A 16,612-nucleotide genomic window follows, 5' to 3' on the forward strand; every position below is an offset into this window, starting at 1 on the left:
TCTTCACTCTGTTGATTGCTGTGCAGAAGCTTTTTCATTTGATATAACCCCATTTTTAAAATACTGGTTTTGTTTCCTGAGCTATTGGAGTTCTATTCAGTAAATCATTTTCTGTGTCAGTATCTTGGAGTTTCAAAGTTTTCAATGTTAGGTTTTTGATCCATTTTGAATTGATTTTTGCATAGGGTGGGAGTCTGGTTTGAATCTTCTATATGTCGATATACAGTTTACCTTGCACCATTTATTGATGAGGTTGTCTGTGCTCCTATGAATATTTTTTGGCACCTTTGTCAAGAATCATTTACATGTCTTTTTTAATGCCAATACCATGCTGTTTTTCATACATTTAGTGTCTTTTGATATTAGATGTTGTTATATCTTTAGCATTGTTCCTTTTACTCAGAATTGCTTTTACTATTTGGGATCTTTTGTGCTTCTATATGAATTTTAGGAATTATCTAATTCTGTGCAGAACAGCATTTACATTTTTATGGAAATCACATTAAATCTATTGCTTTGGGTAGTATGGCCATTTTAATGATATTTATTCTCCAGTTCTAAAAGTAGAGGAAGGCTTTCCATTTCCTAGTGTCTTCTTCAGTTTCTTTCTTTTGTTTCTTTCTGTTTTGTAATTTTCATTGTATAGGTCTTTCACATCTTTGGTTAGGTTTATTCCTAGGTATTTTAATGGCTAGTTATTTTTTGAGGCTTTTGTGAATGGGTTTGCTTTCTAGATTTCCTTCTCAGTAAGTTCATTATTGGTGTGTAGAAAACTACTTTTTTTTGTATGTTGATTTTATATCCTGCTACTTTGTTGAATTTTTCAGTTCTAAGAGTTTTGGTGGAATCCTTATAGAGTACCATCAGCTAATAGTGATAATTTCACTTCTTCCTTTTCTATTTTTATCCCTTTTCTTTCCCTTGCCTAATTGTTCCAGCTAAGATTTATAGGATTACATTGAATAAGAGTGTTGAAAATGGACAGCCTTGTCTTGTTCTTGATCTTAGTGGAAATGCTTTGTTTCCCCTCATTTAGTATAATGTCGACTATGGGTTTTTCATATGTAGTTTTTATTGTGTTTTATGATGTTCTGATTTATTCAGGACTTTATCATAATGGGATACTGAGTTTCATGAAAGGGCCCTTCTGCTTTTATTTAGATGATCATGTGATTTTTATACTTAATTCTATTTATGTGCTGTAATATGTTTATTGATTTGCCTATATTGAATCATCCTTGCATCCTTAGAATGAAACCAACCTAATCATGGTGTGTCTTTTTAATGAGTTGTTAAATTTAATTTGCAAGTATTTTGTTGAGGATTTTCATATCTATGTCCATCAGGGAATATAGTCTATAATTGTCTCTTTTTTTGTTGTGTCCTTATCATGTTTTGGAAGCAGGATAATATTGACTTTGTATAATGAGTTCGGAAGAGTTTCTTGACTGTTTCTGAGTGAGTTCTTCCTTAAAAATCTGGTAAAATTTGGTATTGAATCTATATATCTGGATTTTCTTGATTTGGAGACTTTTTATTACTGCTTTGATCCCATAACTTTTTATTGATCTATTTATGTTTTTATTTTTTTACATTCTTGGTTCAATTTCTTTTGGTTCCATTTTGGTTGGCCATGTGTTTCCAGAAATCTGTCTATTTCTTCTACATTTTCCACCTTTTTGGCATTTTTGTTTTTCAAAATATTTCCTAGTGATTCTTTGAATTTCAGTGGCATATGTTGTAGTATTTCTTTTTTTTCTTATTTTATTTGATTCTTCTTTCTCTTTATCTAAAGATTGGTTAGTTTCATTTATCATTTCAAACAATAAGTTCTTTGTGTCATTAATCCTTTTTTCTGTTCTTTCAAACTTTATTTCACTTCCAATCTTTGTTATTTTCTTCCCTCTACTGATTTTGGGTTTGATTTATTCTTGTTGTTTCAAGACTCTGAGATGCATCTGTAAATTATGTCAGTTTGTAGATTATCTTTTAAACTATTTTGAATATTCTGTGTTCTTCCTGTCTTATTCATCTTAGATGTTTGATGATTTACTATATTGATAATGTTTGATGTTTTCCTGTTTCTCATTTGCATGTCTATTTTTCTAGTGATATTTATATTCATTAATGTGTTCTTGTGATTATGTTAATCTTTCTTCCTCTTCTTGCTATAGGATTCCCTTAACTACTTTCTATAATACTGGTTTAGTAATTATGAAATCCTTATGTTTATGTTTATGTTGGAAGGTCTCTATTTCTTATTTTGATTCTGATGGGTAACCTTGCTGGTTACAGTAATCTTGGGTAGCAGGGCTTGCAGTACGTAATTCCATGCTGACCTAGCATTTGGATTTTTTGCTCATAAATCTGCTCTTATTCTAATGGGTTGGCTTTTAAATATGTTATGATGCTTCTCTCAGCTTTTAATATTCTTTCTTTATTCTGTACTTTGGGTGATTAGCTATAATATGTTGTAGAGAAGTTCTTTTCTGATCAGGTCTATTTATGGTTCTAAATGCATCTTTGTACTGGGATGTCTGTTTTCCCCAAGATATGTGATATTCTGCTATTATTTCACTGACTAGGTTTTTTCTGTGCCTTCAGCATGTAGCTCTTCTCCCTCCACTATGCCAGTTATTTAGATGCTTGCTCTTTTAATGGTGTTCTAGAGATCTTGCATATTCTCTTCATTTTATTTATTTGAATATTTATTTCCGTTGCTATCTGAAGGTACTGTTTTGTGAGAGGTGTCTTCAGGCTTTGATTTTTTTTCTTATTCTAGTCTATTGTTGAGACTTTTAGCTGAGTTTTTATCTGAATTACTGAGTTTTCATTTTCAAGGTTTCTCTTTGGTTCTTTTTCAAAATCTCTAAGTGCTCATTCATATTTTACACTGCCTTTGTTAATTTATTCAGCTGTTAATTGTATTTCTTTGGATATCATGTTTTTTTTTTTTTTTTTTTTTTTGTACTGAGGTTTAAACACAGGGTGTATCTCCAGCCCTTTTTATTTTTATTCTGAGACAGGGTGTTGCTAAGTTGCTTAGGGCTTATCTTAAGTTATCAAGGCTGGCCTCAAACTTGTGATCTCCTGCCTCAGCCTCCCAAGTCACTGGATTACAGGTGATATTGAGTTTTTATAAAATTATCTTTTGAATTCTTTGGCATTTCATCCACTTTGATAATTTGGTATATGTTACTATAGAGTAATGTATTTTTGTAGGTATCTGTTGTCAGTTTTTAAAATATTTATTGTGTACACTATTTTATTTTTTTTCCTGCTGGTCTTATATCAGAAACATTTTCTTTTTTTTGTTACTTGCTTTTTAAACTTTGTTTAGCCACTTAAAGAAAATTTACTTATTGCCCAGTTTGCCTCAAATTTATTCTAAGTTGTAATATTTGTTTTCCTTTCCAATAAAAATATAGGCCCCCAATTTTTTATGTAGAAATTGATATTTCTACTATTATGGTGGAAAAAGTCAATTTATACCTCTTGTGATTATTGATAGATCAAGAGAAAATATCAAGTGTATAAAAGACTTCAATAATATAGTTCATGGACCCATGGAATTTAGTATATTAGAATGAAAAAGATAAATCAGAGATTCAAAAAATAATAAGACTAGTGTTAATAAATGTATGCCAACTATTTTAAAATAGCATCTGTAGAAAAATATTACTTAACAAAAACCGAGGGAGAAATTAAAAGTCTGAATCATCCTGTAATTATAAGAAATTGAATCTTCCCATTAAGCCCAGTTGATTTGCTAACCAAGTTTCTACCAGACTTTTAAGAAATAGATTATTCTCATATGATGCAATTTCTTTTAATAAATAGAAAAATATGAACAATTTCCCAGGTAGTTCTGAAAGCCCAGCATACCCTTTTTATCTAAACCAAATGAAGATTTTAAGAAATGAAAATTACAGATGTATTTCACTCTTTTTTTTAATTGGTTGTTCAAAACATTACAAAGCTCATGATATATCGTCTTTCATACATTTGACTCAAGTGGGTTATGAACTCCCATTTTTACCCCAAATACAAATTGCAGAATCACATCGGTTACACACTCACATTTTTACATAATGGCATATTAGTGACTGTTGTATTCTGCTACCTTTCCTATCCCCTACTATCCCCCCTCCCCTCCCCTGTATTTCACTCTTGAATGTGAATCTAAAGATATCAAACAAGATATTAGCAAAAAAATGAAACCTACACTTAAAAGAAAACAAACATCATTATCAAATTGGTTTATCCAAGTTATGGAGGGATGTTTAATACTAGATGATCCATTAAGGTAAATGATGACATTAACAGATTAAAAGAGAAAAACACCACATGATAATTTTAATAGCTTTTAAAAAACATTAAATAATCAGTGTAAATTCATGATAAGAATGCTTAGCAAATTAGAAAGAGAAAGTACTCTTTAATCAGTTAAGGAATATTTAGCCAATTACAACCAACTAATTGTCACTGACTGTCTTTTTATACAGGGAAATTTTGAAAGATTTCCTTTGAAATCAGGAATGATAAAGGCATTCTTGTTAGCACCTGTTCCAGTTATTATTGCTTGTAAATCATCCCAAATTTTGTGCATAAAACAACCATTTTATTATGCTTGTGTATTGTGAGGGTCAAGGACTCCAATAGTGCAGAATAATACTTTTTATTGCTTTATTCTTTTTAGTGTCTCATCTGGGATTATTTGATCACTGGAGGTGATTTGATGGCTAGAGGCTGGAGTCATCTAGAATTATGTTCATTCATACATCTGGTGATTTGATGCTGGCTGTTGGCTGGGAATTCAACTAGGCAATCAGTTGGAAAAGTTACACGTGGCATTTCCATGTGGTCTCTCTGTGTGGGCTGGTTTGATCTTTCTCCCATCATGGCATCTAGGTTCCAAAAACAAAAGACAGAAGTACACTGCATTTTGGTAACCTAGCAAGGGAATGTTACAGGATGCTTCTTTTACTGTACTACTTACAAAAGTCATAACAGTCTATCTGGATTAGAGGAGGAGACAGAAAACCTACTGTTCAGTGGGAGAAGTATTGGTGTTTCATTCTTAGAAGAATGTATGGGATGGGTGATATTTTTGAGGTCATCTTTGGAAAATATAATCTGCTACATTACCTCATGTACTTAACATTGCATTGGAAGACATGACCAGTGTATGAAGACAAGAAAAAGGAATTTAAACAGTAAGAATTGTAAAGGGGTAAATAAAACTGTTGTTATCTGGATGCAAAATAATCACCTGCATATAAAATTTAAATAATATGATGATAAATTTTTAGAAATAATTTAAAAATAATTTTTACAATATTTGTTGATTGATTGTATATCCTCTTCTGAGAAGTGTCTGTTCAGGTCCTTGGCCCATTTGTTGATTGGGTTATGAAAGAACATTTAAAACCAAGTGTTGAGAATGGTGGACTTTTATACATTGCTTCCACAAGTAAAACTTGTGCAACCATTATCTTGTGAAAGTAAATATAGGTAAACTTTGTAACCCAGTGATTTTTCTTATTGGTGACAACCCAAGAGAAATTCTGTGTATATACAGAATTAGTTATGTTGAAAAATATTTATAGCAATTATCTTCTTAATTACAGAAATCCTATAAACTATTTAAACATCTGTTGACAGGAAATCACTGAATAAACTGTGGTACACTATAGCAGTCAAAAAAATGAATAACATAACAAAAATTCTAGCAGCATAATATATGAAAAAATAATAATAGCATTGACTAGAGTAACAAATTCAGGATAGAAAGTTGTTTGGGAAGAAGAAATGAACCTGATATTAGTAACAGAGTAATGTATATAAAGGATTTTATACTGCACTATCTTAGAAATTTTCTAGTAAACCTGTTTATTTTACATATGAGGATAATGGTTCAAAAAGGTTCAGGGTTTTAGCCAAAGTCATACCATTCAAATACAACTTCCTATATGATTGTAGGCTATGGAAATGCCAGATATGAAGATGGCAACAACTAGGTTATAGAATTATTGAAAGAATTTTGGCTTCATCCATAAAGTTTTAAACATGGGAAGTATTTAGAGGCATCACTTGGGGAGCAGAATGGAGAATGACCTGGAAACTGGAAACAGAACTGTTTTGGAGGTTGATGATTTAAATCAAATGAAAGTTAATGATGACATTAATTAGGGTGAGGGATGTTGGGGACTGAGAAGAGTAGATGGATTCTAATGGTATTTGGGAGACAGGCTTTGACAATTGATTTTATGAATGGAGTGAGAAGAGGGAGGCAAAGATGAATCTAGATTGTTGTGTTGGCCAGCTATGTTATAGATGGTAGTACCAATTATTGGGATAAGGTATTTTGAGGAAGAGTAAACTTGAGTATGATAGGGAGATCTTGAGTTCATTGTAGTCTGTGTTGAATTTGAGGTTACTGTTAGATTGAAAACTATTTAATTGTCTCTTAGGTATATGGATCTAGAACTCAGGAATGAGTCAGATAGTTCAAGGAGTATCTGAAATGCATAGAAGTGCTAGGTTGGAGCTGTTGGGAACACCAGCGTTTAAAGGGCAGCTAGAAGAATATGTGAGAGATACTAGAAAAAAGTATTTGGAGAAATAAGAAAAGAGATAGAATATGGTTGTTTTGTGAATCACAGAATGAGAGTATTTTGAGAAGGAAAGTTTGGTCAGATGCTATTAGTGTTCAAATAAGACAAGGAATTGAAAGTGTCTTCTTGCATTTATGAAAAGGAAGTATTGGCTGCAGGCATGTGATTTTAGAATAGAATGGCTATGAAGCTGAACTGTTGAGTCAGCTGTGGTTAGAGGAGAGGTGGTTGAGGAAGGTTTTGCTTTTGCTTTTGTTTTGTTTTGTTTCATTTTTAAAGACGTGGAACCTGGAGCATGTTTCAGTATTGATGGGAAGGAGCCAAATAAGAGGGAGAAGTTGAGTATTTAGGAGGGAAATGAGAGAGCCAAGCCTTGGAGAGTACAGATGATGGAATTAGGGATTATTTTTTCTTTGTGAGCAAAATAAAGTGGGATAGCTGAGTACAGAAGTTTTGAAAGCAAAAAGTTAAGGGACTTTTTGAAATACCTTATGTTTTTTTCCATTTATTAGGAGGTTTGGCCATTTTCTTTGATTGTTGTTTTTTTTTTTTTAAATTGATTTTATTTTTTTTAAATACACGACAGCGGAATATATTACAGTTCTTATTACACATATAGAGCACAATTTCTCATATCTTTGTGTAAAGTATGTGATTGTTGGGAGTTTGAGGAGAGTTTACAATCTCTGAAATTGCTTCTTTGGAGAATGAAAGAAAGAACATTAACTAGAGACATGATGTGGTAGGCAGCACCATGAATTTAGATGGAGGTGAGAAACAGGGTTTGTTGAGTGATTTTTCTCTGATAGTTCTCAGCAGAAGACAAGTGATTGGATATTGGTAGTGGCTGTAGTGGGGGAACTGTTAACAGTAGCTTTACAGCTATTCTGGATACTGAATTGATTGAGAAATAGCAATAAGAATCGTATAGAAATTAGAATTGTGGCTCTGTTGTTAGATAGTTAATGTAAATGTGGCTTAGACCTAAGACTGAAATGTCCTTCACAAGTTCACTATTAAGTTAAATTTACACATCCAGTCACCAGCATTATTTTTTTCTTGGCCAACAGTAAAGAGGTAGAGAATTCTGTGGACTACTTCTTCAGTTTTCTTTCTTACTATTGAGAGGAGGCTTGTGTCCTCCTGTAAAATGTAAGAAGTGGAAGTGAGATTTATTATCCCTGATTTTCCTTAGGAGATGTGATTTTGCCCAATGGAAGCATAGTTCCTATAGTGAGAGTTTTAAGTCAATAGGCAATGGCCACATAAAAATGGTCTTTAGTCTCTATCTCTATCCATTACTGGCAAATGCCATAATTTGATTCTTGTTTAAAACCGAGTAATATTCCATTGGAGATACACACACACACACACACACACACACACTCTGAATTGTCTTTATCCATTCGTCTATTGAAGGAGACCTAGGTTTGTTCCATGGTTTAGCTATTGTGAATTGAGCTGCTATAAACATTGACATGGCTACATTACTGTAGTATACTGATTTTAAGTCTTTTGGGGATAAACCAAGGAGTGGGATAGCTGGGTCAAAAGGTGGTTCCATTCCGGGTTTTCTGAGGAATCTCCATACTGCTTTCCAGAGTGGTTGTACATTGTAGTCCCACCATCAATGTATGAGTGTACCTTTTCCCCCATATTTTTGCCAACATTTATTGTTGCCTGTATTCTTTTTTTATATATAATTTTTTATTAGTTACACATGACTGTACAATGATCTTGACATTTCATACATTTGAATCAAATGGGGTGTAATTTCTCATTTTTCTGATTGAACAGGTTGCAGAATCGCATTGGTCATACAGTCACGTATTTACATACAGCAATAATAATGTCTATTTTATTCTGCTGTCCTTCCTATCTCCCCTTCCCCTCCCCTCCCCTCCCATCACTTCCCTCTACCCAATCTAATGTGACACACTTCTTTTTTTTTTCTCTCCTCACAAAGTCATACATGTATTCTGTATAACGATGAGGGTCTCCTTCCATCTTCCGTGCAATTCCCCTTCTCCCTCCTTTTCCCTCCTATCTCTCTTCCCTATTTAGTGGTAATCTTCTTCTCATGCTCTTCCTCCCTATCCCATTTTGAGTCACGCCGCTTATATCAGAGAAGATATTTGGCATTTGTTTTTTAGGGATTGGCTAACTTCACTTAGCATAATCTGCTCTTGCCATCCATTTCCCTGCAAATGCCATGATCTTGTTATTTTTTAGTGCTGAGTAATATTCCATTGTATATAAATGCCACATTTTTTTTTATCCATTCACCTATTTAAGGGCATCTAGGTTGGTTCCACAGTCTAGCTATTGTGAATTGTGCTGCTATAAACATTGATGTGGCTGTGTCCCTGTAGTATGCTCTTTTTAGGTCTTTTGGGTATAGTCGAAGAAGGGGAATAGCTGGGTCGAATGGTGGTTCCATTCCCATCTTTCCAAGGAATCTCCATACTGCTTTCCAAATTGGCTGCACTCATTTGCAGTCCCACCAGCAATGTATGAGTGTACCTTTTTCCCCACATCCTCACCAGCACTTGTTGTTGTTTGTCTTCATAATGGCTGAAATTTTTACCCCTCACATATCAGATAGAGATCTAATCTCTAGAGTATACAAAGAACTCAAAAAGTTAAACAACAAAAAAATAAATAACCCAATCAACAAATGTGCCAAGGAGCTGAACAGACACTTCTCAGAAGAGGATATACAATCAATCAACAAATACATGAAAAAATGCTCACCATCTCTAGCAATCAGAAAAATGCAAATTAAAACTACTCTAAGATACCATCTCACTCCAGTAAGAATGTTGCCTGTATTCTTAATGATTGCCACTCTGACAAGAGTGAGATGAAATATAGTGTAGTTTTGATTTGCATTTCGCTAATTGCTAGAGATGTTGAACACGTTTTCATATATTTGTTGATCAGTTGTATTTTTTCTTCTGTGAAGTGTCTGTTCAGTTCCTTAGCCCATATATTGATTGGGTTATTTGTGGATGCTAATTCACAATAAGGTGGGGGATACTAGAGAAGAATAGTGTTACCTTAGATTAGGTAGAGGGAAGGGAAGTGAAGGGAGGGGAGGGGAGGGGAGGAGATTCGCGGATAGAAAGCAGAGTAGAACAAAAAAGAAATTATTACTTTATATATATATATATATATATATGTATATATATATATATATATATGTATATATATGTATATATACATGTATATATATATGATTGCATGACCATTGTGATTCTACAACATGTACACTCAGAAAAATGAGAAATTGTATCCTATCTATGTATGATATATCAAAGTGCATAAATGCATTCTACTGTCATGTAAAACTAATTAAATCAAATTTAAAAATTAAAATAATTAAATGGTGGGCTGGGTTTGTGGCTCAGGGGTGAAGCACTTTCCTGGCATGTGTGAGGAGGCACTGGGTTTGATCCTCAGCACTACATGAAAACAAATAAATTTGTTTAAAGTCTTTCTGTTGGGAATATATGACCCCAGACATTTGGTTAGTTCTGGAAAATTTGTGCAGAAAATTAAGATCATGAGTGCTTGCATTCTTTGAAAGGCGTGATATTTTCGTAGAATCAGTTAACCCTCAACCTGTGGAAAGACTGCCTTTAAAGAATTGGGGGAGGTAGGAGAATTAACCAGAGAGGATAGAAAGTGGATAAGAGTTTGGAAGGTAAGTGCTTTATAATTTTTATTTTTTTGTTGTTATCTTGGGATGTGTAAATTTCCTGGTAAACACAAATTCTTGTTTGGCAATGCAGATGAATATTATAAAAAGAAATATCTTAGTTATTAGAATTATTAGTGGATGAGATGTTTTCCTCTCTGATCAATTATGAATAGAATGTTTTTCAAGTAATGAATTTATACTTCAGTAATTTTTTTTGGACTTGTGATAATATTCTGCATTGGCAAACTTTCACTTGTAGTATAATGTATAGCAGTACTTCTTTTATTCACTGCATAGGAATTTCAAAATTAATCATTAGCCCCAATAATAACTAGATACTTGAAGAGAGTAGAATGAAGTAGAGTAATTTCTGTTAAGATCTAGACCTTCAGGCTCTTGCCTTAATATGGGTAGAACTGTTTTAGTGCTAGCAACTTGATCTTCTCCTGACCAAGCCCCAATGTGTTTTTATTGGAAAAATAAGAGGGAAAAAGGAAGTCATGTGGGAACTATTAACAACTCATTTGCTTCCATTCAGTCATTTATTCCAAAAGCATTAATTCAAAATATTCTTTGAGCCCCTGTAACTTACAATGTTGTAGGAACTGCTCAGTTCAAGGTGCAAAGAAGTTAAAAAAAAAAAAGTCCCCACACTGCTCCCAGATTTCTTATAGAAACCTAGGCAGATAGCTTCCTTGAACTGATAAGCCTCATGTTCAGATCTTCAATTAGTCTTTTCTATTATCTCAGTCTTAATGGCTATTCAATTTTAAATCAAGTGCACGTGTGTGCGCGCGCGCTGTTCCCTCTTTCTGCTTTATGTTTGCCATGGAGAGTCAGAAAATAACAACAAAAAATTGTCTCTTGCTTCTAGGAAACATGGCATGGAAAAGGATCAGATTGCAAAGTATTATTGTGATTCTTAGGATGGTGGTTAGTAAGTAGTTTTCCAGATGGGATAGAGATTGGATAAATGCTAAGTGGACAGTGTTAACTGGAAGGACACTTTGGCATCCCAAGGTGAATAATATAGATGACTTCTTGACAGGTATTATTTTTTGAAGTCAGTTTTCTAAGGGTCTTTTTCTCAGCCCCCCCCCCCCCCCCCACTCATTTTAATTTGCTTTGTTTTGGAGCAGTTTTGTTGTCTAGAGATACAGTTTACAATTTGTATAAATACATGTAACAGGAAAATGTAATGGAGGGCAGCATTATAAAAATTCTAATTTATTCATTCACTAAATGTTATTTTAAAGCACTTATGTCTCCTTTTATAGTTAATTTCATAAAGCATACTGAGTTTTTTCCTAAGAATTTTGATGGAAATAATAGGTAGGTTGGCTTATAGTACTTAATTTCTTTCCTTATACCCATAGTTGAAATTTGTAAGTCTCTTTGTACCCTCCCTTCTTTTTCACGTCCTCATTTTTTACCTTCTAGTGGCCATATATTTGACACGTATAGACAATTATTTTAGTCATCACCAGTGTATCCGTACACAATATGCTTATTATTGTTACCATTTTATTTTCCAACTTCAGACTCATCAGCTTTCTAATATTAAAGTTAGGACTTGAAGTTGTTTTTTTATTACATGCTCTACCCCATAGCACATATCCCATCTCCTTTTAGAGTTCACAAATGGTTATATTTTAATCTTGATGTAATTACTTATTCATTGTTTATATTATTTTGATTATATGAATACCATTCACAACTGGAAAATGTAGTGTATAAAGTTTACTTTTCTTGTCCAACATATTGGTTTCTCTGTTTTCATTTGGTTAGTTTTTTTGTCACTAATCCAACCCTAAAATTTCCCCTCATTTTAAAAAATTGCATTAATGATGGTAAAACATATGACATAGTCTATTAATTTCATTTGCTTGAATACATCCTGGAGGAGCTTCCTGATCTGCTTCAACCTAGACTGGTTGTTCTCTGATCCTGTGACATAGGTATCTTGGGAATTTAGGTTACCATCATCATTCTGGAAGAATTCCCTTTTCATTTCACATTTTACCATAGTTGGACCACATTTCCCAGTTCCACATAGTCTTTGTTTTTGTCTTATTCCTTGGGTTTTAATGCCATAACTTTTTTAAGAAAGTGGGAAATAAAAAATTGTTTCAAGACTATAGGTGGGGATATGACTTTATTTGTTCTTCAGTTATTTGTTGGTTTGGCTAATTATCGAATTCTATGTTATAAACCATTTTCCCTTTGAATTTTAAAAGCATTGCTCCATTGTTTTTCATTGATGCTGTTGTGAAGTCTGATGCCATTATTTCATTCATTCTCTCTATAAACCCTATTTTATATCTTGGGAAGCTTCTTGAATCTGATCTTTGTCTCTATTGTGTCTTGGTGTGGGTTTCTTCTGTTTTCTTGGGTACTTGATAGACCTATTAAAACTGTATATAATATCCTTTAATTTTAGAAAATTTTCTTGAATTATCTTGTGAATGATTTTTTACTTTTTGACAATTGTTAAACCTAGATATTCAGAAAATTTTGAATGTAAATTCTCATGCTGATAACAAAGTTTCCATGTCTTTTCCTGCCATGACACAAAAGAATGAATTACATGATCTCTTAGTTGTTTGGTCAGGCTTATGATTCTGTAACTTAGATGAAAGTCGTCTTTGGTGTTGGTACATTCTTAGAATATTTGTTTTTAGAGGCTAGCATGTTAAGTTGCAGAAATACTGTAAAATGTTTTGTAGGAATGCATTTTAGATAAAATAATATTTGAAATGTACTGGAGTGGCTAAATCTATAACAAGGCCACACTTGTAATATTTCCTTTTAAAAACTAATTTTAAATTTTTGTATATTGTAAAATTGATTATTACAAATGAATGCTATTAATTTTCTTTCCTCTTACTCTTCAGAATGTTCAAGAAGAAACAAACTTGCAGGATTTGATGTTTACATTAGAGAAAGATTATTGCTTTAAAATGATTTTTACTTCTCTAGTACTATATTCTAAGAAACAGGGACACATTTTTTAAAATGAAATATATCAATATTGCTTTGAAAAAAATGAAGAGGAAATCTGTCATTTGCCTTTAGTATATAGAAGTTGCTGGGATATGGAAAAATGTCAGGAGTTACTAGTATGTTCTTTTGTGAACTAAATCAGACTTAGGATGGTAGTTGATTCATTACCATAACCAAACAAACTGAAATGATTGTTTTGTATGGGTATTTGTTTTTGTTTTCAAATTTTCTGGCACTTACAAATAATTTATTGGTATGTGATTTATGAAAACGCCTAAGAGAATTACTCTAAAAATACCATTCTTTTGAAACCATATTATTCGAGTATGGCATTTTTAGATGCTAAAAATATCTTTTAATTGTCTCTTGAGATTTGTGGGATACATGTGGCTAAGACAAGCTTGGTGTTTATAGTCTGACTAAGTCAATTCTCAGTATCCATATAATTCTTCTTTCATAATTTCTTCATGAAAAAAGTAATCATACAGATTCTCTTCACTTGCAACACAAAATTAATATAAATTCCATTTCAAACTAACCACCATCAAAAATTTCTGTAAGTCTGGTTTATATTTTGTAAGTGCTGTATGTGGATGCCTTGCTTAGCTTTAATTTTTGGAGAAATACATCTTTTAGAATTTTTCATCCAATTGTTAAATTGTGGTAATGGTGACAATATGCTATCATATTCTGGTTCTAAGAGTAATGCTCTTAGGCGTTTTCAAAAATCACATACCAATGCCATTTTAATGCCATTTTTCTTTTAAATCTGTGTACCTACTGAGTTTTTATGCAAACAAATTTGCTTTGCCTATTAAAATAGCCATGAAGATTAACATTTTTAACTTTTATTTTAACAATTTTCTAAGTTCTCCTTTCAAAGGCACTAATACTAATTTCAGTGAGCAAGCAGAGCATGTCTACAGATGACTGCTAAAAGCCAGGAATCTTAGAAAATGCCTTTAGGATTATTACTTGACATATGGCTTAATTTCCATAGCTGTTTTATGAGAAGTGGGAGAGAATTATTTTCCTGTAATCAAGTCTATCTTGTATTACTATGTCAAGGAAACTATAGTTAGTATTTGAATATATTCACTTTTGAAAGAAAAGAAAACCAGGTATTACTGACCAAAGTGTCACTTGCAGCTACTGACTCACAATTTTAAGTTCCAAATCATATCTTGAAAAACTATGTAAGAATTTTTTTTCCATATTAATGCGGACCATCTAATACTTATTTTTACCTTTTCAGGTTTTTTAGTTCTTTCATGGTTTGTTAGGTAAAGCTGCTATTTTGTGTGTTTTTTTCTTAAGAGAGAGAGAGAGAATTTTTTTAATATTATTTTTTAGTTTTCGGCGGACACAACATCTTTGTTTGTATGTGGTGCTGAGGATTGAACCCAGGCCGCACGCATGCCAGGCGAGCGCGCTACCGTTTGAGCCACATCCCCAGCCCCTGCTATTTTGTTTAAGTACAGGTACTAGTATGAGTTCATCCTTCCATTTTTATGTGTTTAGAACAGAATAAAGTATATGTTATCCTATTGCTTCTCTCTTACATACTTTAAGGTTAAAGAAGAGAGGAAATCTGGATATTTGCTTGTGTTTTTCTCATCCCTAGTCTCCCATGAATACATGACTTGATTTATCTTGATCAGCCTAGTAACTTGCTCCACATTTTTCCAAAAGTGCAAAGCAGTTTCGGCTAAAAATACACATATCAAAATGCTCCAAAAATTGTGGCCACAGCTCAAAAATGCTGATCAATTTTGAAAATCTAAATCAGCCCGGCCATGAAACCGAGGGAAGAACCTTTGTGGTGAAGGACAGATTTCCAACAATTCACCACAGTCCTGTTCTTAGCTAGCGTTTGTGCTGATGTTGCCAGACAACTGAGGAATAGATGCAAAAAGCAGGAAGCATTATTGAATTGAGCCCTAGCGCCAATTTGGGAAAAGAAAATTAAAATGTAAAAGAATATTTTTCCACTCCTGGCGTCTGAACATAAAATGGCAAAATACATGGTTACTGAAAAAATTACAGAAATTGCTAATTTTTCCAGAAAGTCAAAGTCAATTACCATTTTTTTGGTGTTAAAAAATGCATACATTGATAGTTTAAACTTTTTTTTTTTTTTTTAACAAGTAAGAAGTAGTTTTCCTGTAAGAATCAAAATGTGTATACATTTAAGTTGGGGGAAAAATCAAAATGTATGTACATTTAAGTTGGGGAAGTGTTTTGACATAAATGGCTGTGTGTGTGGTCTTATTTTAGTGTCTTTTGATATTTTTCAGGTGACACTTGAAGAATGGATGATGACGATTTTGGTGGTTTTGAGGTATGTATTATTATTTATGTTTGGGGGTGTTAACTTTTGTAAGGTTATATATAATGCAGTAATCTATTTTGAAAATATATTATTTTTTGTTGGCATTCATGATATTTTCTTAATCACCTTGACTATAATCCTGGAATTAAAAAAAAGAGAGAATTCAAGAAAAATTAAAAAGTATCATCCCTCTGAAAGTCAAAACTGATTGATTATTATTGAAGGTTTGGTTTTGCCCATAGGAATGATTTAAATTTAGGTAATTAAGTGCTACCAGTAGAAGCACTAAAGAAGAGGTTTTAAAAATTGTCAGCAGATGATTTTGCTGGGATACATATCTATTAGGAAATACTTGTGAGATGAGGAATGAGTCTTAGAGATCTTGTCACATTTGCATGTTTACACCTGTAACGAGTTGATTTAGTATATGAAGTACATAGCCTTTTGGTGGTTTATAAAACTAATTAGCATGTTTGTGTTATTAGATTATTCTCTCTAATAATTATTTGGTTGGATACTTTGTAAGTGGAAATTGTTAACTGAAGAAGCAGTGTCTTTTCCTTAATCCTTTTCAGTGTGTGTTCATTTTATTGAAATATTTTATAACCCAGTTATTTTTATGGAGCCAGTATAGTCTTGCAGGAAAATCTCTGGATTAAGAGTCAGGATGCCTGAGCTCAAGTCCTGGAACTACCATCAAGTGAGCTCTGCGATTTTTTTTTCTTTTTTTTTTTAAAGTACAATTTTCACCTCACTTGGATTTGATAAAAAGTGAATCATAAAATTAAGGAATGTAATTAATGTCATTAATAGGATAAATAAGGTTTTAAGTATACATATAATGTTCTTAATTTTATGAAAGAATGGTGTTTTTTTTGAAGTTAAGATAACTTTCTGTTTTGTTTATATTCAATATCTATCAATATGGAGCTATTTAGTGTATAGACAAACCTACTT

General features: G+C 32.7%; 1 protein-coding gene across 2 annotated transcripts in view; it reads left to right on the forward strand.

The window, feature by feature from the left end:
- The window catches only part of Ccdc91 (coiled-coil domain containing 91), a 347,370-nt gene that overhangs the window by 59,234 nt on the left and 271,524 nt on the right, over nt 1-16,612 (forward strand). The window contains exons 2-3 of one of the 2 annotated variants that reach the window (XM_058576297.1): nt 14,677-14,804; nt 15,621-15,664. In XM_058576297.1, the coding sequence (XP_058432280.1) occupies nt 15,635-15,664 (30 nt within the window). In that variant the 5' untranslated portion in view covers nt 14,677-14,804; nt 15,621-15,634. The remainder of the gene's footprint in view (nt 1-14,676; nt 14,805-15,620; nt 15,665-16,612) is intronic. The other variant, XM_046436020.2, reaches the window with a different exon arrangement.

The sequence above is a fragment of the Marmota monax genome, unplaced genomic scaffold (assembly GCF_021218885.2).
Source record: "Marmota monax isolate L192 unplaced genomic scaffold, Marmota_monax_Labrador192_F-V1.1 WCK01_AAM20220418_F8-fsc00012, whole genome shotgun sequence".
Taxonomy (NCBI): domain Eukaryota; kingdom Metazoa; phylum Chordata; class Mammalia; order Rodentia; family Sciuridae; genus Marmota; species Marmota monax.